General features: G+C 41.7%; 2 protein-coding genes across 6 annotated transcripts in view; both read right to left on the bottom strand.

Moving 5' to 3' along the window:
- Positions 1-5,562, bottom strand: part of cog5 (component of oligomeric golgi complex 5) — a 73,426-nt gene extending 67,864 nt beyond the window's left edge. The window contains exons 1-4 of the mRNA XM_086268969.1: positions 5,493-5,562; positions 5,011-5,150; positions 3,466-3,523; positions 2,933-2,987 (exon numbers count right to left, since the gene is read on the bottom strand). Of these exons, the coding sequence (XP_086125095.1) occupies positions 2,933-2,987; positions 3,466-3,523; positions 5,011-5,150; positions 5,493-5,538 (299 nt within the window). The 5' untranslated portion in view covers positions 5,539-5,562. The remainder of the gene's footprint in view (positions 1-2,932; positions 2,988-3,465; positions 3,524-5,010; positions 5,151-5,492) is intronic.
- Positions 5,563-13,974: 8,412 nt separating this feature from the next.
- The window catches only part of tmtc1 (transmembrane O-mannosyltransferase targeting cadherins 1), an 84,817-nt gene continuing 77,322 nt past the window's right edge, over positions 13,975-21,469 (bottom strand). For 2 of the 5 annotated variants that reach the window (XM_086270368.1, XM_086270367.1), the window contains exons 18-19: positions 16,598-16,675; positions 13,975-16,057 (exon numbers count right to left, since the gene is read on the bottom strand). In XM_086270368.1, coding sequence (XP_086126494.1) covers positions 15,932-16,057; positions 16,598-16,675 — 204 coding nt within the window. In that variant the 3' untranslated portion in view covers positions 13,975-15,931. Of the gene's footprint in view, positions 16,058-16,597; positions 17,721-21,469 lie in introns of all 5 variants that reach the window. The other 3 variants (XR_015125900.1, XR_015125902.1, XR_015125901.1) reach the window with 3 other exon arrangements.

Consider the following 21,469-nt stretch of genomic DNA (forward strand, 5'->3'; position numbering starts at 1 on the left):
AAAGATCTGATGTCTCAACAGGACCTGGAAAAACTAGTCCATGCATTCATCTTTAGTAGGCTTGATTACTGTAACAGCATCTTTACAGGTCTACCTAAAAAATCAGTCAGACAACTACAGCTCATTCAGAACTCTGCTGCTCGAGTCCTCACTAAGACCAAAAAAGTGGACCACATCAGTCCAGCTCTGAGGTCCTTACACTGGCTGCCTGTCCGTCAGAGGATAGACTTTAAAGTTCTGATGCTGGTCTATAAAGCTCTGAATGGTTTAGGACCAAAATACATCAATGACCTCCTGACCCAGTATGAACCTTCCAGATCCCTCAGGTCATCTGGATCCGGTCTTTTATCAGTTCCCAGAGTCAGAACCAGACACGGAGAAGCTGCATTCAGCTTTTATGCTCCTTATATCTGGAACAAACTCCCAGAAAGCCTCAGATCAGCTGAAACACTCAGTTTATTTAAATCCAGGTTGAAGACTCACCTGTTCTCAGCTGCATTTGAATAAAGCACCAAATCCACACTTTAAGCTTAAATTTCAAAACTTACATTTAACTACTGATTTTATCTACTGTTCTGATTTTATCTGTTTTGATTTTATATACTGTTGTTTGTTTGTTTGTTTGTTTGTTAATTAGTTAGTTCGTTTATTTGCTTGTTTTATTCAATTTTAAATCATGCTTTTTATTTGTTCTTGTTTCTAATGTCTCTGTAAAGCACTTTGAATCACCTTGTTGTTGAATTGTGCTATACAAATAAACTTGCCTTGCCTTGCCTAAATAGATTCAGCATCTTTCTTCTACAGACTGCACAGATGGTACCTTCCCAAAGGAAAAAGTACTATAGCTTACTAGGGCATATTAGACTTAACAGTTACTATATACAGTAATGGACTTCTATACATTTAAATCAGATTAAAACTTTGGGTGTAAGATTCAGATAATTATTTATTAAAAGCTAGACATTTTAAATAAGAAAGAAATGTCTTTGTGCCCCCTTTTCCCTGTTCATGCCCTATCGGCCCCCCTGGCTAAACTTTGCAGATCAACAAAGGATAATATATCGAGTGCGGGAGAGAGTGTGAGTGGCAGCAGGAGGGAGAGAGAGAGAGAGAGGCAGTCGCTCCATATATCGGCTGTCGGATCAGCATGAGCACTGCTGACGATCCTTTCCATGCACATAGTGGTCTTTTTTCTTTGGTTTCTTTTCAAAGCACATCCAAGAGATGTGAGACACTCGCTTGTTCTCGGTTTTTAGACAGATGCCGTTTTGGTGTTCATGATGTGAAGAAAAAGCTCATCTTTAACTGACGGTGCCCGTCTGTTATCCTCTGCGGCATGACTAAAGCTCTGGTAGCCAGTGTTATCCTGAACTGGCTTTTCAGAAGGCCTGTTTGCGCACTCACCTGTAAGCCTCACATGGTCAGAAAAAAACTGAGCTGGACGGTCTCCAGAATTCTGGTCTTCAATAGGTTCACAGTAGGTTTGTGGGCAAATGTCTCCTACCCATCAGAAGTCCAGGCATTGGGCATATTGTGCATGGGGTGGTCCATAATACCGACTGTGGACCTCATGGACACAGATAATGTCCCTTACGAGCAGTGAGAGGATTTCAGCTGCTGGGTCAAGAGGTAGTATTTTGGCAGCAGCGGCTTTGAGATGAGGCTGATGAGTAGCGGTCTCTGGTGTGGGAATTTCCTGTCTATTATTGGGAATCGAGCTAAACTCGTTGGTAGTCCAAGGGATACACAACCATCTACAGCTTGGATTATGAAGCCAATGGCCCTTCTTCCACACACATTTTCTTTTTTTAAGGACTTCCTCTGGGACACACACTGACTAAACACAGCTTTGAACTTTGCCTTCCCCACAGTCCTCTGTGCAGCTGGATGTTGTAATAGGAGAGTTCTTCCTGGTTTGCTCCCCACCTTGCTCCTCCTCTGAAATCCAAGACCGTCGTGTCATGCATGGAGGTGGACCGTTAGGAAGAGCCGGCATGCAAAGAGCACTCAGAACAGCGCATTACAGTGTTGCAATCTCTAGCTTTGTGGTTCATAGATATGCAGCATTTTTAATAAATGGAATGCTTTTTGAGGAAACTTTTAAAGAGTGTGGTTTCTTATGAACGGGACAATCCTTGTGTGGATCCATACCAGGCTTCATGGCTACAGTCTCAGTCTTACTGCAGAGTGTCAGAGAGAGTGAGGGGTGTCATGTTGGAGCTCTGAAGGGAAAAGTTTGGGTCTGTTTTCATTTCTGTGTGATAATTAACAAAATGAAAGAATGAGAATAATGGCTAATGAACAAAGTGCTCGTTTGTATCTAGTCCCCTGAGTCAAGTTCTTAAGTGTCTTCATTTTGCCCATGACTAAAGTGTGCATTAACATCTTCATCAGTGACACAGCAGGGAATAAAGGAAGGCCGGGGACCACGACTTCACTTTTACCATCGTCACTGTCTGTAGCAGCTTCTGGCACCTTTGCTGCAGCTAGAGCAGCTTCAGTTTTGCCTCCTTCATTAAGCGCATTAAGAGTTGCATCCATGCCAGCTCTTTCAACCTCCGAGTCTATTTGGCATCTGCTCTGGTGGGAGCCGATTTTGCTTCTACTGGCTTAGAATGACATCGACTTTGCAGCCTCACCTTTAGAATTGATGCTTGACATGTTTCCAGCTCCCAAGGACCTAGAGTGTATCCGGTCCACTGTGATGCTCTGGACGTTTATTCTTTTCACTCTATTGATCTCACCACTACACTTTTTTAGTTCATTGTTATTTTTGTTAACAGACCACACTAGATGCCCAGTTACAGAAATCTAAAGGCAGTAAAAGGAAAACAGTGGGTGAATGTGAAGAACTAAGCCAAACATGTCTACATATTTCCTGTTAACATCAACAGTATATAGACTGGCTACAGTCAGAGGCAAACACGTTTACCTGTCAACAGCTGCCTGTAGAGCACTAATCCTTGTCTGCATCATCTGAAGGACGCCTGAAAACAACATCATAATTTTAGTCCTTCAGGATATTTTGAACTTGGAGCTACTTTGTTACCAGACTTATTTCAAGCAATGTTAGATCTTTCTTTTGGTAAACTGCAGGAACTGCAAGCATCTGAAAAGCCCATTATGAATGTACTCCTTTAGTACTTCTGCAAATGTTACCCATCCATCCTCTTAATGATCAAAGTTCAGGTTCATTTGAAAAGTATAAGTTTAATATTAAAGCAGATGTGGTTTTACGGTGTAATAACAGTAATTAATTCCTTCCTAAGTACCAGCAGTTCTAAAAATAGCCACCGTTCAAAGATGATCAAATGTTGACTGTAGTTGAACTAATCAAAGCATGGCATTTGTTCGGCATAGTGATTCACACGATGAAGCCTAAAACTGCTAAAAATCAATTTGTCTGTAAAAGAAGTTGACAGATCTGAATTTATGAGAGTAGCTTGTGGAAAAGTGGCAATTTACCTTCCAGAGACTCTATCCCAGTAGCCTGAGCAAGTAAGTCTTCATGTCTGGCCACAACCTGGAAAATATAAACATAAATATAAGAAGACTGCACATGTTATGGTAACTGTTTGTGCTTTATATGACATATTAATGTTTGATTTAAGTTGCTTTTAGTCACATTTTATATATTCACATTGTTATTTTCAGAGATGAGCAGTAACGCGTTGTTACTGTAATCCGATTACTTTCTTCAAGTGACGACTAAAGTAAGGGATTACTACTGCAAAAAAAAGGTAATTAGATTACCGTTACTTTCCCGTAAGCACGCTGCGTTACTGCGTTACTAAAACCGTGATTTTTTTGTGAGGGTCTCATGACAGTGACGTAAGCGAGTGCGACAGTTGTGGCAACAGCTGTGTGCAGATCAACAAAGGATAATATATCGAGTGCGGGAGAGAGTGTGAGCGTGCAGCGTTTAAAGCGTGGAAGTACTGACCTTACTTTGAGTTTGATTCCGCAAAAAGTGACAAAAACATTAATTAGCATCCGCTGTTCACTGCGTGGGAAGAAAACTTCTTTTTACAGCGAAAAAAACCCCTAAACTTCCAACAAGCACCGAGTAGCTACGACGTAATGGGAAACTCACAGAGAAACTCTTCAACTGACCGCTACAACACACCTGGACCAGGGCAAACATCCGCCTGCTATACAGGTGAAAATAGAGCAACAGGACTGCTGAGACTTTGACTTTATTTATTTTCTGCTGTGTTTTACTTGCATCTATTTGAAAGACTGAGTGTAAACACAAAAAATATTTTATTTTATGTGCTGGAATGTGCAGAAAATAGGTTTAAATGTTAAACTAATTTCTTCCAGTCAGAGAATGGTGCATATAATTTAATGTTTGCTTGATGCATAAAGTTAAAAGATTAAAACTAATAAAACAAGTTTTAAAAAGAGACTTTTCCATTTGATTACATTTTGTATGACGGATTAGGCAGAAAGTAGAATTGGGCTGAAAGATCTATCGCTTTATCACCTATTCAGGTTGTAAATCATGTTTTTAACCAAGTAACTAATTACTTTTGAAAATAAGTAATCAGTAAAGTAAAGGGACTACTTTTTTGGGGAAGTAATCAGTAATTAGTTACTGATTACTTTTTTCAAGTAACTTGACCAACACTGGTTATTTGATTCTAACTTTCAGCACTTCTAAAGTGGCTAAAATTTCAGTAGACTACCTTAGTGTTGGTATTTATTGTTAAAACAATAATAGTAACTTTTTAATGGCTTAAATTTTGTTGTGACGTCCAGCATCTTGCCCAAAAATACTTTGGCAATCATGTTTTGCATTCGTCAACACATCCTACAGGTCAACTCAGGATAGATCCAGCGCTCGTCCTGAGTTGTCACACTGATACAGACATTTAAACTTACACTGGGTTCATCTATTTGGATCTGCTTAGTTTTCTCACAGTAATTTGGGAATGCTGGTTATTACTGAAAGTTTATAAATTAGTGCATTCTGAGGGAAACAGTGGCCCAGGTGAGCTGGATTTGTACCTGGGTGTGTAGCTCCTTGTCCAGCTGACTGATGCCTTGTGCCAGCTTGGCCAGCTGTTCAGCGATTACAGCATGGTGAATGGCCTGAGCGGTGTATGTCTTCACATCAAAGTCCTTTACTAGGAAATCAGCATAACACTCTGCAAACACAGCAGTCAGTTTTCAAGCCATTAACTCTCCCAGTCTCACATATTAGACAGCGAGCACATAATCAGACACGTCACTGTCTAATTATACAATTAGCGACTTGATGGGTACCAAATGTAGTTTCTACTTTTTTTTGTCACAAATACTAATTTAGCCAAATGAATTGTACAAACAATGCAAACCAGGTTATTGATGTTAATGTCGCTTCTTCACTGGCTAAAGAATTTTTTACAGTCCTGCGAGACTCTCGCAGCTTTTGATAAAATGCCTTCAAACGATCGACGATCGTATTTAAAGTCGATGCACCAATTCTGTCATGATAAAACTCATTTTACCATCCTTCAAAAGTGAATTCGTGGAAGCTTCTCTACCGTCCTCCATCTTGACAGTTCCGTGTGTGACGTAAATGTGACGGAGTCCGGAAGCTACATGAATCTTAAAGGGACACACAACCAAAGAACTCCCCACAAAACGTCTCTATCGCCCCCTGGTGTCTGGCTGCAGTATAGGTCATAAACCCCGTCTCCTTCATGTTAGCGGATGGGATTGAGGTCAGACTAAAACAAAGTTCCCCTCAAATACATTTTTTCCCAAAGAAAAAAAAATCTGCCATTATTAGCACTTCTTATCTTGCTGATTTGTGTTCAAGGAGTTTCCTTTCTCATAAGTGTAATTCTAATAATTCTAATAATTCTGAATGGCATTAAATTGGTGCAACGTCACCATAACATCTAAGATGAGCAGTCGTCAGTTAATCTGTGCACATGAGTGATTTTACCCTGATTAAAGAAATAACTGTGAGCCTGAATGTTGATTAAAGTCATGCAGACATTAGATCTGCTGCTCTGACTGAATTGAAGGATGTTGGGACCTGCAGCTGAAGATGAGACACTAAAACAGTTTATATAAGAAACTGAGAAAAGTCGCCAGGCTGCTCAGTCACTAACCAGCATTACAGTTACTGTACAATTATTATTACTGTACTGTACTCTTAGACTGTAATGCACGTGCATGAGGGGAGGGGGGGGGGAGCACCTGGCCCTCTCCTGATTGGTGCCCGAAGTGCCCTTTTCTTTATTTTCTATGTGTGCATGTGGACTCCTGCCTGTGCCCCTCAACAATAGCATTTAACTATTAATCACAGTTTTGCTAATCAGAGGGATCTGGCTTCCATCAGTCACATGATGACCATTAGCCAATGATCGTCCTTGACGGCAGAGCGGGCTGGTTACGAGCCGGGAACAAGCTCTCAAAGAGCATGTGCATGTTTTGCCCATTGTTTTGCCCATTGAAGCCAAAACGTCTCTATCGCCCCCTGGTGTCTGGCTGCAGTATAGGTCATAACCCCCCCCCCCTCCACGTTAGCAGATGGGACTGGGGTCAGACTAAAATAAATTTATTCTCCTCAGATTTTTTTTTTCAAAGATTCTTTCTTTTGTTTTCAATAGTTCTCATCACGCTGATTTATGTTCAAGGGGTCTCCTTTCCCATAAGTGTGATTCTAATTCCTAGAGTGGTGATGTTAAATTGTTGTGAAACGTCATCATAACAGCTTTGACTGGCAGCTGCAGTCACGGAGAAACTTGCGTATCTCTGTTCGGGAATAGCAGATAGAGCGTAGGCTCTGAGAGGAGTGCCAGCGTTTACGCTACGAAAACACGACCGAGTGTTTTAACCTGACAGCCTGAGGTAGTGAGGCCTCGTGAGGCGTTTCAGCACATTCCCAAAACTGTATCTGTTATATTCTCTCTTATAACTTAACTGGTAAGTAACGACGCCTTCTTTAGTTGTAGTGATTTACTTTAATAACCAGTCTAAGGAAAGGCGCAGGCATATCAATGCGCACATACACCACACTTTGTGTTCTCTACTATGTAACAGAAAGTAGTACCACAAACTATAAACTGATTTTACTAAATACATAACAGTATCGATACTGTGTCGACACAGTGTTGCTGTTTTGCTCCATACTGACACCTGCTGGACCTTAAATATCATTGCAGGCAACTTACTTGAGACTCACAACAGACACTGATTCAATGACCTAGTCATACTTGTTTACACTGTAAGGTATTGTACTTTCCATGGAATCATTTTATATCTTTTACATTTCAAATATTGTGAATGACATTAAGTGAAAATTAAAATGAAAGTATTGTGAATATAATATTACCCATTTAAATGTAATTGACTCAGAGTTTAAGAAAAATAAGTTTATTCAATGTTTTTGCATTCAGTCTATTGTGTTTTTTTGACACCATTTCCCCAGCTTTGGAAAACTCAGAGGCATAAATGAAGCTGGGGTACACAAAAACTGTAAAGCCAGGTGGAAAAGGTTCGGATGTCTTCCTTTTCCCCCAGTATGTTAAAGGATCCTCTGATCTTGGAATGTTTCTCTCCGACACTCTCCACAATACTAAGGGGTTGGCAGTCTTTTATAATAAAATTCAGGACTGCCTGGTCCAGAACAGTCTTCCTAGATGTTTGATTTCAAAATAATAAAACACATTTTAATAAAAAAAAAAAAAAAAGATGATAAAGCTGTTCAGTGTCAGTATAGGCCTACCTGTGTTCATTCTCGGTGTGTTTATCTCCTCATCTTCATGTTTGGCTCTGTAATGCCTTAACACTGAGGAGGTGCTTTTGTTTGTGTAAGAAATGCAGAACAGATGCGACATTTAACCTGCATAAAATAAAATAAATAATTTACACTGCAGGTCACATTGCTGTTTTTTCTATTCTGATAGATCACACTGAAACAAAGACAGACTAACTATTTGCAGTTAAAAGATCAAAATGATCCCCCGCAGCAGAAACATTTCTTTTTCTTTCGGGCTCCATTTTGTTATGGAGAGATGTGTATTTTTTTTTTTTTATCTTTGCGAGAGTAATTTTGTCCTTTTTTTGGTGGAGACTCGTTCCGTTGGCAGATGCGGATGCGGTACCTTTTAAACACAGTTTGGCGCGTTGGCAATGAGCGATACAGCAGCTGTATCGATCACGTGACTTTTTCTTAAAGCGACGCACGCACCGATACAGGTTTCACTCTGTGAGCTTGATACATGCGTCGGTGGGTACAGGTGATCAACCACTTCTCCAAAGCTTCTGGCCTACAGCTGAATATTAATAAATGCGAAATTCTAGCTCTGCATGAGTGTCCCCTGCAAGCAATAAATAATATACACATCAAAAAAGAGGTGAAGTATCTGTGAAGTATTTGGAATACTTGCTGAGAATGCAGATTTTGACCTGTTGATTAGGACGTTTTTGTTTATGGGAAAAAATTTTATTCACAAATGCAGATACTTTAAAGCTAAACCATGTATAAACAGATGGCTGAATGACTTTAACTTTCCCTGGCGGGTCGCGGAGTATGGGGGTCACTTGCCCCTCCCTTCCTTCCCTCCCCATCTCCAGCTGCCTCCCTCTTCCCGCTCCACCACAACCACCCACACATGCAGGGCCTTGGAGTAGGGGTATGTCACCAGGGTGCAGAGGAGGCTACCCCCCTGTCCCCTTCTGGCTGCCTCTGCCTCAATTTTATCCCACAACTTAGACATTCACATTACTCACACTCTCATTACACATACATATAGGACCTTGGGGGTGGGCACGCTACACGGACTCCAAAAGACCATCAGGGTGTACACCTCACCCCTGGCGTTGTTGCCCACCTCTCAATTTTGAATACACGTAGACATTGAGGGCTAGCAGGAGGGACTATGCGCTTACCTGCTGCTCCTTGGCAGGTAGCTCCATGCCCTCCTGGGTTTTAAATGCACCTTAGAACACACATACATCAACACTACAATGAGCGGGTGGAGGGAGGTTTGGAGTCTTCTCTCACCCCCGTTCTCTGCGGCCTGCTGGAGCAGGGGGGCTAGGAGGAGGAGTTGGCCGTCCGACTGCGGTCTGGGGTGTGGGGCCTCCCTGCTGCTGCGGAGTCGGGGCGGTCTGCCTCTCCCCACCGCAGGGAAAAGGGTAACACCACCTGGGTCTGGGTGCAGTTCCCCCCTCCAGGGGCAAGGGTACCTAGACCCGGTTCGTAGAGTACGCTTGGGGAGTGTGATCGTGTGTACGGCGTCTCTTTATGTCTGTCTCCACGTTGGTTGAGTGTGGAGTAAGTGCATATGAGAGCATGAGGGTGGGAATGGATGTTTGTGTCTGTGTGTGCCTGTATGTCTGTGTCTATATGTCAGGTTGGGTGTCAGGCGCCACCTCTCTGGGGACATCTCAGGCCCTCCAAGGTTTGGAGGCCTATCTCCCCCTACCACCACTTCCCCTGCCAGTGGCGGACTCCCTCAGACATCGGTGCGTTGGTGGTTCTTTGTGTCTGGGGATGGGCATCCAGGTACACACCGGCTCACTCCTTGGCGGCCGCTTGTCGGGGCCTGGAGCCTGGGGCTCGCTCGGGCCACTTCAGAGGTGGGGTGCCCCCGGCCTCTCGGCCTAGGGCTCGGTCACTCAGGCACGGCTGTTTGCCGGCGGAGCTCACGGGTGCGTCACTGCAACTCCCCCTGGTTTCTGCTCCGCGGCTGCTGAGTGAGCCCTCATCTGGGACTCTCCTCAGCTCTTTCTGGGACAGTGGCGCGGCTGCCCCTCTGTTGGTCTTCCTTGGTCTCTTGTGTTCTGGGAGCCTCTGGATGTCTGGAGTTTTGATCTCCTCCATACCTGCTTCATGCCCTGGAGGACGGGGCTGTGGCCCCCCCACACCCTCTAGCAGATCATTACATGAAGGAACCTTTTAAAAAAACAAGCGCGTCCATGCTCACAGGTGTACACACGGGTGATCACACCCACAAACTACACCCTTTTTGGCTCCTACCTCAAAGCACACTGTGTTCTGTTGATCTTATGTGCTGCACAATAATGTTTAATATTTAGTATTTACTGTCATATTCCCATATATCATTGTGATGCTGTTTATTCTATTACTCTTGTTCTCTTCTGCTTGTTTTCTTTTTTCTTTCTCAGCAGGTGATCCAGGTGATCGATATATGCATTTTTTTTCTCTGCCCGTTCTGTTGGTTTTTGTTTTTTTGCCCTTCTCCCCCGTCCCTCTTCTCAGCTGTTTCTCTTTCCCTCTTTCTTTCTCCCCTTCTTTCCCCCAGTCAAGTCTGTCCCATATTCAGCAAGTGAAAATAAAATAAACAATAAAAGGTGAATCAAATGGACCATTACGGCAAGGCTGGGATGGTCAGTTTGGTAAAGTAAATCCATTGGGCATCTTTCTTTGCCTTTAGACAATAATTCTGATGCAAAAGAGCCAAACGGGACAGGCAAGAGGAAAAAAAAAGAAAAAAAGAAAAAGAAAAAAAAATCAGCTTTATTTCAATTTTGAGGGATAAAATTTATATTTGAGTTTGATGGTTCTGTTGTCTTTGTGATTACAGGAGCTGCCTTCAGATTCAGACCTCAGCAACACCCAGTGACAGCAGACAGATCATCCAACATCAGAATCAGAATCAGAAAGGGGTTTATTGCCAAATGTTGAGCAGGTTTACAACATTAGGAAATTGCTGCGGTGCTTCAGTGCAAACATAGTGTCATAAATAGCACTTAAATAGACATGAAAAAACATGTTCACATGTTAACTGCAAAATGAACCGATGACAACAGTACAAAGGTCAAAGTACCACACGTGCTGTAGTGAAAGCTGCAGCTGTTTTTGTCATGGTCCTGGGTCGTGTGACCCGGTGTTTTGTGTTTAGTCTATTTTGATGTTTATTGATTGTTTAGGTTCATTAAGGTAGTCCAGCCATTTGTATATATCACCCTTGCATTACGTCTCCCTTGCCCTTCGTGTGTTTATGTCTGTGCGTCTTGTACTGTCAAGTTCATGCTGTCAGTATTGTCACCTCCCCCTGTACTACATCTCCCCGGTTCATGTCTCATGTTTCCTGTTTTACTTTGAAGGCCTGCATTCACTGTCAGTGTATTCAGTTTCACTCCTCCTGTCCTGTCGTTAAGTTCATGTGTGTCAGCTGCGTTCCCATGTGTGGCCACTTCCCCTGATCATCCCTCATGTGTATTTAGTCTCTGTGTTTCTTACAGTCTGTGTCGCGTCGTCTGTGTTCCCACCCCCCGTGTTTCCATGCCCGGTCTGTTGTATTCTAAGTCATAGCCTTACCTTAGTTCATTCCCAGTTTAGGTTTCTGTTTAGTTATTGCTTTTGTGCTGCCCTTATTCTTGTTTGTTTCTCTTGTGTTACCAGCCACAATAAAAGGCTCGCCTTCTGTTAAAGCTCACTCCCGTCTGCTCACTTGTGTACGCACCTGGGTCCATTACACGCATTCTCCACTCGGTTCGTCACAGCGGACCGTGACAGTTTTATTGATAAAGTTCCATCCATCCATCTTCATCTGCTTTATCCGAGGCCGGGTCGTGGGGGCAGCAGCCTAAGCAGAGAAGCCCAGACCTCCCTCTCCCCAGCCACCTCCTCCAGCTTATCCGGGGGAACACCAAGGCGTTCCCAGGCCAGCCGAGAGATATAATCTCTCCAGCGTGTCCTGGGTCTGCCCCGGGGCCTCCTCCCGGTGGGACATGCCTGGAACACCTCATCCAGGAGGCACCCAGGGGGCATCCTGCTCAGATGCCCGAACCACCTCAGCTGGCTCCTTTCGATGTGGAGGAGCAGCGGCTCTACTCTGAGCCCCTCCTGGATGGCCGAACTTCTCACCCTATCTCTAAGGGAGAGGCCAGCCACCCTTCGGAGGAAGCCCATTTCCGCCGCTTGTATCCGTGATCTCGTTCTTTCGGTCACTACTTGATGGTATCGTAAAACCATTAAAATATATATTCAACTTGTCGTTTCAAAAAGGAGTTTTTCCACAAAAAATGAAAGTTGCTAAAGTTATTCCCATTTACAAAACCGGTGAAAGACATAATTTTACAAACTATAGACCAGTGTCAATACTCTCCCAGTTCTCTAAGATACTGGAAAAACTCTTCATAAAAAGATTTGACAGTTTTGTGGAAAAATATGAATTAATGACAGATAGTCAGTATGGGTTCAGAAACAACAGATCAACAGCTTTGGCACTGATAGATTTAATGGAAAAGATAACGGAATGTATGGATAATAAGAGGTATGCGCTCGGAGTTTTCTTAGATCTAAAGAAGGCGTTTGATACTGTTAATCATGAAATTCTATTAAAAAAACTGGAAAAGTACGGGTTTAGGGGAGTGGTTTTGGAATGGTTAAAAAGCTATGTAGGGAATAGGCAACAATATGTACAAATAAATGAATATAAATCTAATTTGATGGATATAGCTTGTGGAGTACCTCAAGGTTCAGTACTGGGTCCAAAAATGTTTATTATGTACTTAAATGATATCTGCAGAGTATCGGAGATTTTAAAGTTTGTAATATTTGCAGATGACACAAATATACTGTGTGCAGGTGGGGAATTGCCACAGGTTTTGGAAATGATCACACAGGAATTAACGATATTAAAGAAGTGGTTTGATATAAATAAATTATCATTGAATCTCGATAAAACCAAATTTATGTTGTTTGGAAACCAAAAGAAAAACATCGAAGTAGAAATATGTGTTGACAATGTATATTTAGAAAGAGTAAATGAAATAAAATTTCTTGGGGTGATCATTGACCACAAGCTCTGTTGGAAGCCACACATTACTTATGTTCGGGGGAAATTGGCACGGGGCATTGCCGTCCTGGGGAAAGCAAAGCATATGTTGGATCAGAAAGCACTGCACATTTTATACTGTGCTTTACTACTGCCATATATGAGCTACTGTGTAGAGGTCTGGGGAAACACATACAAAAGTAACACACAAACAATAACTATAATACAGAAAAGGGCCATTAGATTAATAAATAATGTAGGGTACAGGGACCATACAAATGCACTCTTTGTCAAAATGCAAGCTATTAAATTCCAAGACTTGGTGAAGCTTAAAACAGCGCAAATAATGTATAAAGTAAGAAATAAATTGCTTCCCAAAGAAATCTGTAAATTGTTCATAGAAAGAGAAGGTGGGTATAACTTAAGAGGGAAATGGAATTTAAAAATACAAAGTGCTAGAACAACTTTAAGAACTATGTCAATCTCAATTGCAGGAGTTAAATTATGGAACAGTCTAACAGAAGAAATAAAAGACAGTCAAAACATAAAACAGTTTAAAGTAAAATATAAAAACCTAATTTTAAATAAGTATAAGAATGAAGAAAACGGGGTTAACCCAGGATGGTAATGTTGCTGGTAATGGTGTTGCGGTTCTTTTTTGGTTGTTTTTTTGTTTTGTTTTGGTTTGTTGTTTTTCCATAACTTGTGTATCTGCAAATATACACATTCTGTATTTTTCATATGAAAGAAACTATACTGTGGTGGGGCTTGCTAATTTCTTGTTTTTGATTTATGTATGTTATGTTTTGTTTTACTTCATATGTTTATATGTTTCATATGTTGTTTGTTTAATTTAAGACAAAAAAAAATTAAATGAATGAGAGGTAAAACTTGAGGGGGTAGGGACAAATAAGTAAATACTTCAGCCTACTCCTTTTCAAACAAATAATGGAATGATATTTTGTAATGATTGTGAAGGCACATGTTTGAAATGTTTGAAATAAAAATGAACTGAACTGAACTGAACTACCCACAGCTCGTGACCATAGGTGAGGGTAGGGACGTAGATCGACCGGTAAATTGAGAGCTTCGCTTTTACACTCAGCTCCCTCTTCACCATGACGGACCGGTGCAGCGTCCGCATTACTGCAGCCCCAATCCGTCTACTGAGAATATTTCATGTTTTTTTCTTAGACATTTAAAAGAAGAACAACTCCAAACACCATTTAATAAAAGATATATTTTATTTTCTTGGTGCAACCCAGTCACTGCACTAGTCACTTCACTTTCATCTCATTGGCATTCCACAATAAAATTCACTCGAGAGAATCAATAAAACCACAACGATCAGCGAAACAGCATTCCTCAGAGGTTATGTTGCACATGAACCCACAAGTTGGAGCTCCACACAGGAGCCGACACATTAGCTTATTCTACTTGCTGAAGACTTGTGACATCAGGCTGTTTATTCTAGCTTCTGCCATAAGTGGAGATCAGATAAATATGATTTAGGTAATCTAGAGAGGAAGCAGCTGTTACCAGAATAATGACATTTTAAGAGAGCTTTACACATATATTCATTTAAATATCCCAGCAGAGTGGGATCCAAATGAATCTGTCCTTATTTCCCATTGGGTTATACAAATATAAACTTCACTTACTTTGCAGATCTTTAAATAACCTTCTTTAGTTAATATAGTTACTGATTTAATCATGAGGCCCAAGAATGGAGCTCAAGTATGATAGCGGTGTGCGTTGCTTATCTTAGCTGAAAAAACATTATAGACAGAGGCAATCTGATGTCTGTAATGAACTCATTTAAATTTTTATTCACCATCTGATGTTTGCTCATTTTCAATTAGAGTTTGGAAATTTTATTTTCTAAAAATGTAAAGTTAAAAGTCTGAGGACAGACAATGCTGCAAACAAGACAGCGTAACACTGCCTGTGTGATTTTTGATGGTGGACACAATGTATCAGAGAATACAATCATGTCATTGTTACACTTATACCACTGAACAATGTACAAGGAACCAGTCAAGCCAAAACTTCCTTCTGCTGCAGAGAAGTTCAGAGTTAGCAGTCTGAAAGTCCCCAGCTGCTGGAGGGCAGGAGCCATAAACTGTAACAGCAGAAATGGGACTACTTTTGTGTCCCGTGGATACAATATCAGAGCATCAAGACACTGTTTCAGCAAAGAGCTCCTCTGCTGAATTTCAGAGTTGCTCAGAGTTAAATGTGCCTGATTGATTCCAACTCCAAAGCCACATTGTACTACCACTCATTTTAAAATAATAAGTAATCAATAAAAACTTTGCTGAGACGCTTCATTTTGAATTGATAAAGAACAACAATCCAAATGACAGCACGTTCCAAGAGTTTGTGTGAGTTGGTTTGCTGTGATACTGACGGAGATGGAAATCATTGCTGGCTGGGATTTGGAATTTTCAGAAGCTGGAAGTTACCAACATCATAAATGTTTGGCTCTGAGGCTTACCAACAGTTAGGTTACACTTGGTCTTGATTTGAGATTTGTCTTCAATATTAATTCATGCAAAAGCATAAAAATAATCGATACACCTCCGTTTATGGGCATTGATTCACAAAAATGTCTTTGTGTGAAGTGTAGGTGTCTTATGTCAGGTTGGGACATGGTTCGTTTGCATGAAACAGTGGGCTCTGATGTTCTCCGTGTCCATGAGCTGAAAGAACCCCAAAGCAAACAGGTGACTTCTGAACCTACATCATTTTATTATTCATACCTTAGGGTCAGGAAAATACCTGCCCACTCGTTCCCTTCATTAAATCTGCACACTTTTATTGCATTAATGTAAATATGTGAATCATTTTCAAAGGCAGAGCACAGAGCTCAGGAAGATCTCTGATTAAGTGCCTTAAAGAAAATGAAACGCAAATGTTGAAAACAGATATGCATGTTGAAGAAAAGCTGATGCAGGCTGGTAATGCACAGAGCTCTTACCAGCTTCTCTTTGTATCCTTCAGGAAAGGCTTTGGGCCTGTAGTTGGGGGCCAGTCTCTTTGAAGGCCCGAGAGGTTCACCCTACTTCTTTTCTCTCCTACCCATCGTCGTAACAGACTAAGTTTATTCAACAGTCTTAATGGGTGGTGTTTGGGCTCCAGAGCAAGTGTTTGTCCCACTGTGTCGTGTCACTGGCACCAGTCTACACAGCCCCTGTCAGTCTCCTCTCCAGTCGGTCCAGCTTGGCAAGGTTTTCCTTCAGAAGTTTGGAACCTGGACTGAGAAGGAGGGCGCGTTGGTAGTACATCCTGGCAGCTGCATAATCTCCCTAAACAAACACACACATATTACAAATCTGATTTCACATTAGACCTGCCTGCTGCCGCTGAGCTCTGCCATTAGGTTGAGGTCATTTTGAGTTGGGTTTAAATCTGCCTGACCTGGATCAAAATCACAGCACAACACGACACTGTTTTTGCTAGCAGCTTATGTGTAGTTCAGCTTCACAGCTGTTGCACATGTTTCCATGACCTTTTTGAGACAGAAGGGGGTGAGTGATCACCATGAATGGGCGTGCGGTTTGGGCTCAAACTGGTGGATGGGTCCAACAAGGCCCATTTCCCAAGGACAGCTGTTGGTTTCTGTCAGCCTCTAACATGGTTTCTGTAGTGGAAGACTTGGGCAGTACGAGCCAGCAGACATCTTGGGCAACCACCCCAGTAGTGATTTAGAGAGTGAGGTAGAGTGGACAGAACTTTATATAGCACAAACATCACAGTACATGCTGATGCTCGCAGATGTCGGACACATGTAAAGTTTGTCAGGAGTGTTCAGTTGTATTGTCAGATTTTAAATGTGTCTTTTCTACCTTGATGTGCTGAATTCCTCCCATGTTCATCCAGGCCTGTGATTGGTCTGGTTTGAGCTCAACAGCGAGCTTGTAACTCTGGTGATAGAGAAGAGGACTCAGTTATCTCTGGGGGCAAATCTCAGGTAAACACATATTATTTTGTTATAATGCAACCAAGTACAAACCTTGCAGCTTTGTACCTGGTTGCTTCAGTTGCTTTCTGAAAATTACTCAAAGGCTCACTGGTAAATTTACCAACTGATAGCAGCAGCTACAACTCTGGGTTTTCCATTCACAACATTTTTAACAGCAGAAGTGGGACCGGACTCAATATGTCTTGATGCATGCTCAATCATCCAGGTGAGTAAATCCCAAACGGTCGATTCTGTTCATCTAGACCATCCAGATGAACAGAATCGACCAGACTTAATAGTTAGTTGGTCAGCTGGTGTAGGTTGCGGTTACACCTAAGCCACATAACCCACAGCAACACATGCTAAAGGTTCACTACTGGGTTCAGATCTGGAGAGTTGGGCTCCTGAACTTCTCTGAACTCAATTTGTAAGATCTGACCATTCAAAAAAGACACAAATTTTGATGGAGCGCTGTAATCAAATCTCTGCCATTGGTTTCAATAACTTATTGAGTCCAGTTTGACTCCATGACATTATCTGGCTAGAAGAGACCTTTAGAGATGGTCATGAAGGGATCCATATGGTCAGAAACAACACTCATCAGTCAGGAAGACAAACATGTTTTAACTATAATTTGTGACATATCACATGATATGCCAACCTTTATACCATTTTATAAAGTGTTGTTGTATTTAGGTGATTATGTTTCAGCTCGGCAGCATCCTGGAGATCCTGTGACTTCAATTCAATTCAATTCAATTTATTTATACAGATCACAACAACAGTAGCCTCAAAGCGCTTTATATTGTACAGTAGATCGTACAATAATAGATTCAGAGAAAAGCCCAACAATCATATGACCCCCTATGAGCAAGCACTTTGGCGACAGTGGGAAGGAAAAACTCCCTTTTAACAGGAAGAAACCTCCAGCAGAACCAGGCTCAGGGAGGGGCGGCCATCTGCTGTGATTGATTGGGGAGAGAGAAGTAAGACAGGATAAAGACCTGCTGTGGAAGAGAGACAGAGGTTAATAACAGATATGATTCAATGCAGAGAGGTCTGTTAACACATAGTGAGTGAGAAAGGTGACTGGAAAGGAAAAACTCAATGCATCATGGGAATCCCCGGCAGCCTACGTCTATTGCAGCATAACTAAGGGAGGATTCAGGGTCACCTGGTCCAGCCCTAACTATATGCTTTAGCAAAAAGGAAAGTTTGAAGCCTAATCTTGAAAGTAGAGATAGTGTCTGTCTCCTGAATCCAAACTGGAAGCTGGTTCCACAGAAGAGGGGCCTGAAAACTGAAGGCTCTGCCTCCCATTCTACTTTTAAATACTCTAGGAACAACAAGTAGGCCTGCAGAGCGAGAGCGAAGTGCTCTAATAGGCTGATATGGTACTACAAGGTCATTAAGATAAGATGGGGCCTTCAGTTTTAGAATACAACAGGCAGTAAGAGATTAAAATTATAATATTATAAACCAGTGCGTTTGATTGAAAGTGTAAAATTCAAACTGCTTCTCAGGCTGTTAGCCTCACATTGGCTTCTTTAGACACTGTGCTGATGCTGTGAAATAAAACATCCCACGTGCACAGACATGGCCTTCTTTGAAGCTTCAGTGACCTCAGATGACCCCCACCCCTGTTTCTTCCAGTCTCTTTTTCAGTCCATCAGCGTTTCTGGCAGAATCATCAGTCTCTTGCAGTTCTGTTTGCTTTCTCTCCTCTCAAGCCTCCTCAGAAAGTCATTTCAAGTTTCCTGTATCCTCCACAAATTTCCTTTGCAGATTGCATCTCAACCATCGGTCTCGGATGACTTCTTGTGAGTGTGCCAGCAATTCTGAATGGGTGGAACTTCCACAGTGGGAGGAAGGCCAGCAGGCAGGGACAAGCCTGCCTGACTTTAATCACATTAATGACCTGATTCCTTTCAGTTCACTTTCTGCTGAATTTCCAGAGATTGCTCAACTTTACAAAAACAAGAACAAAAAAACGAAACCTCGATGTATACCCGAGTTCAACGCTATGTTCACTCCAAAGAAGACTCCATCTTTCTCTGTGTCATCTCTGTTGATGTGTGGCATGTGCAATAAATATATGATGCCAAGAGAGATCAGAGGAAAGACACAGGAGAGCCTGATGAATCTGCACTTAATAACTGAGGAAATTAAGCAAAAATAACAGCAAAAAAAACCTCTTGAATGACTTTGGGCGGACCGTGCATCGTACCGTGCACCTTTGTTGTGAGAGCAGTTACAAATGCTATGCACATTGTAGAGAATGAAGTTTAAGCACACAGCACAGCATATTTTGGACATAGGTTTTACATCATTCCCTACTGATAAAGATTTCCACCATTGCAATTAAATTTAAAACTACACTGATAATTAATAGATAAACAATAACAATTAAGTCACAGAAAAGTTGCTGTTTTTTCATTATCCACTCAGAAATGTCTATTTTTCACAGTGGATCCACAGCATGGGGAGAAAAGGACATTTTCTGAGCAGGATTTTTTCTGTCATTTTACACATTTATTTATTTAGGCTGGAAGATCAAAGTGCACCCGGTGGAAGTGCGGTGCAGGGGCTTTGTTGCCAGTACAACAGCAAAGCTGCTTAGAGAGAATGGGATCAGAGGACAGGCGCAACGGCAGGCTATAAGAGAACTAGCTGACACTGCTGAGAGGACCAGTCACTGGCTATGGTTAAAAAGGGCTGACATCACTTGGGCAGCTAAGGCAGTCAGCTAACCGCGAGAGAAAAGAAAATACTCTGCTCTTCTCCCCTCTGCTCTTCTTCCCTTTTTGGGAGGCAGTGGGGAGGTAGAGCGTACAGCCCGATCCGGCGGGGAGGTGTAGGAAGCCAGATCGGGCGCCCCACTTCCGGCTCTCCGCTCTGCTCTCTCCTATCTTGCTAAAATAGCAGTTTAGCCAGAGGTTAGGTTATGCTTTGTGCTGTTAGCTGCTTATTAAAAAGCACTAGTTACCATCTAGTACTGTTAGTGAATAAACCTCCTCTGTCAGAAACCTCTAAAAGCTCCCTTTTTCCTTTTACATCTCACCCTTGGTCAATATGGAACGCCAGGACTGCCATAATGAATTAATTAAATACACCATTAAATAATTAATTAAATGTGGCAATAATGAATTAAAATCGGAAATAATTAATTACGTAAATATTTACGACACATGTAATTGATTAATTATTGACATAATTAATTATTAACATATTTAATTAATTAATAACACATTTAATTAATTATTGACATATTTATTTAATTAATTACATAATTAATTATTAACATATTTAATTAATTAATAACACATTTAAATAATTATTGACAGTTTTAATTCATTATTTAATGATTTATTTATTTAATTCATTTTGGCACTTTTGTCCCCTTCATCTCTCCCCTTGAAATAATTTTATCTGTCAGCCTCACCCATCAAACTAAGTGGGCGGGGTTAACGCTGCCATGCAGCTTCTCTAACATTTGATTGGTTGCCGTGCAAAATAAGTCAAGACAGGTCGATCCTAGATAATCGATTGCTTGTGTAGACTTGGGGCAGCCAGGTATCCCAGAATGCATTTCAAATCACAGGCAGCAATGGTGGTGGTGTAGTTTTAAAATACCCCGTTTTTCTGTCACCAACTACACTTTTAACAGTGTTTTAGCCACGAATGTCGCACCGTAATCTTCACACGTCTGGTCAGGTTGTCAACATAGAGCACGTTTGCAAAAGTGCTCAGATGTTTTCAGAGATGTCACTCGCTCTGCTAACAGTCAGCTGACAGAGTGCACCGAGCTCACAGCCCCGGTGTTCCAGCTTAACTGTTTGTTTGTTTTTTTAAGTTTTTTATAGTTTGGTTTTTTTTTTTTTTTGTTTGTTTTGTTTCGTTTTTTTTGGGGGGGGGGGGGGGGGGTACGTTAACCGGTTTGTTTATTCCACTCTCCGTGTTCCACATGTTGCATTCGCAGATTCTCATTTTCACCGAACGATCGTCTCTTTCCGCCTGGTCTTGTGTCTCTGTGCTTCTGTAACATAAAGAACGAGCTGACATTTTTCTCACGACACCAGCGATCAGCTCAACAGATCCTCAGTTTACCTGCATGCATCCTCCTCCTCATCTGTCAGCTGTTTAACACCTGCTGCTAATTCAAGAAACACGCCCACGTTACCTGGTGATAGTCACAGTTTAACTGGGCAGCCGGCGCTCGATATAAAGCAATGTCAGCGCATTTTTCTGCACAAGATAAGTAAATATAGTGTTTTCCCCGAGCGCAGAGCTGCTGGAGCTTGTTTCCCAACAGAGCACTTTATAGGCGAACAGCTTCATCAGCGGCTGATGTCCGATCACTGGCACAGCTTTGAAACCTCACCTGAGTTTTAGCTCTCAGTGGTTAAACGCTGGACTTAATTCACTCAGGTTTTGTCTGTCGGGTCACGTTTACTTCGCTGTTTTATTTACAACTGAGCAAATCGGTTTGGCTGAGGTTAAAGTTACGTTTCAGAACTGCACAGTTTTACAGACGTTTAATGGTTCACATGTGTTAGACTGAACCATTCGCTTTTCTTTATCTGGTGTGTTTTGGATTTAACAGTGAATTTTGAGAGTAAACTGACTTATAAAATGTTTTAAAGAAAGAAAAGAGAAGGCGCATTTCCACCGAGAGGAGCAGAGTTTGCAACAGCGTGTTCATCATGCAGACTGCAACCTGGACAGAAATATTATATCATCTGTTTTTTAATAGTTA

The sequence above is a fragment of the Aulonocara sp. 'chitande type north' Nkhata Bay genome, linkage group LG17, assembly GCF_057382095.1.
Source record: "Aulonocara sp. 'chitande type north' Nkhata Bay isolate Kocher_YH1m ecotype deep benthic linkage group LG17, A_spYH_male_GT1.1, whole genome shotgun sequence".
NCBI classification, from domain to species: domain Eukaryota; kingdom Metazoa; phylum Chordata; class Actinopteri; order Cichliformes; family Cichlidae; genus Aulonocara; species Aulonocara sp. 'chitande type north' Nkhata Bay.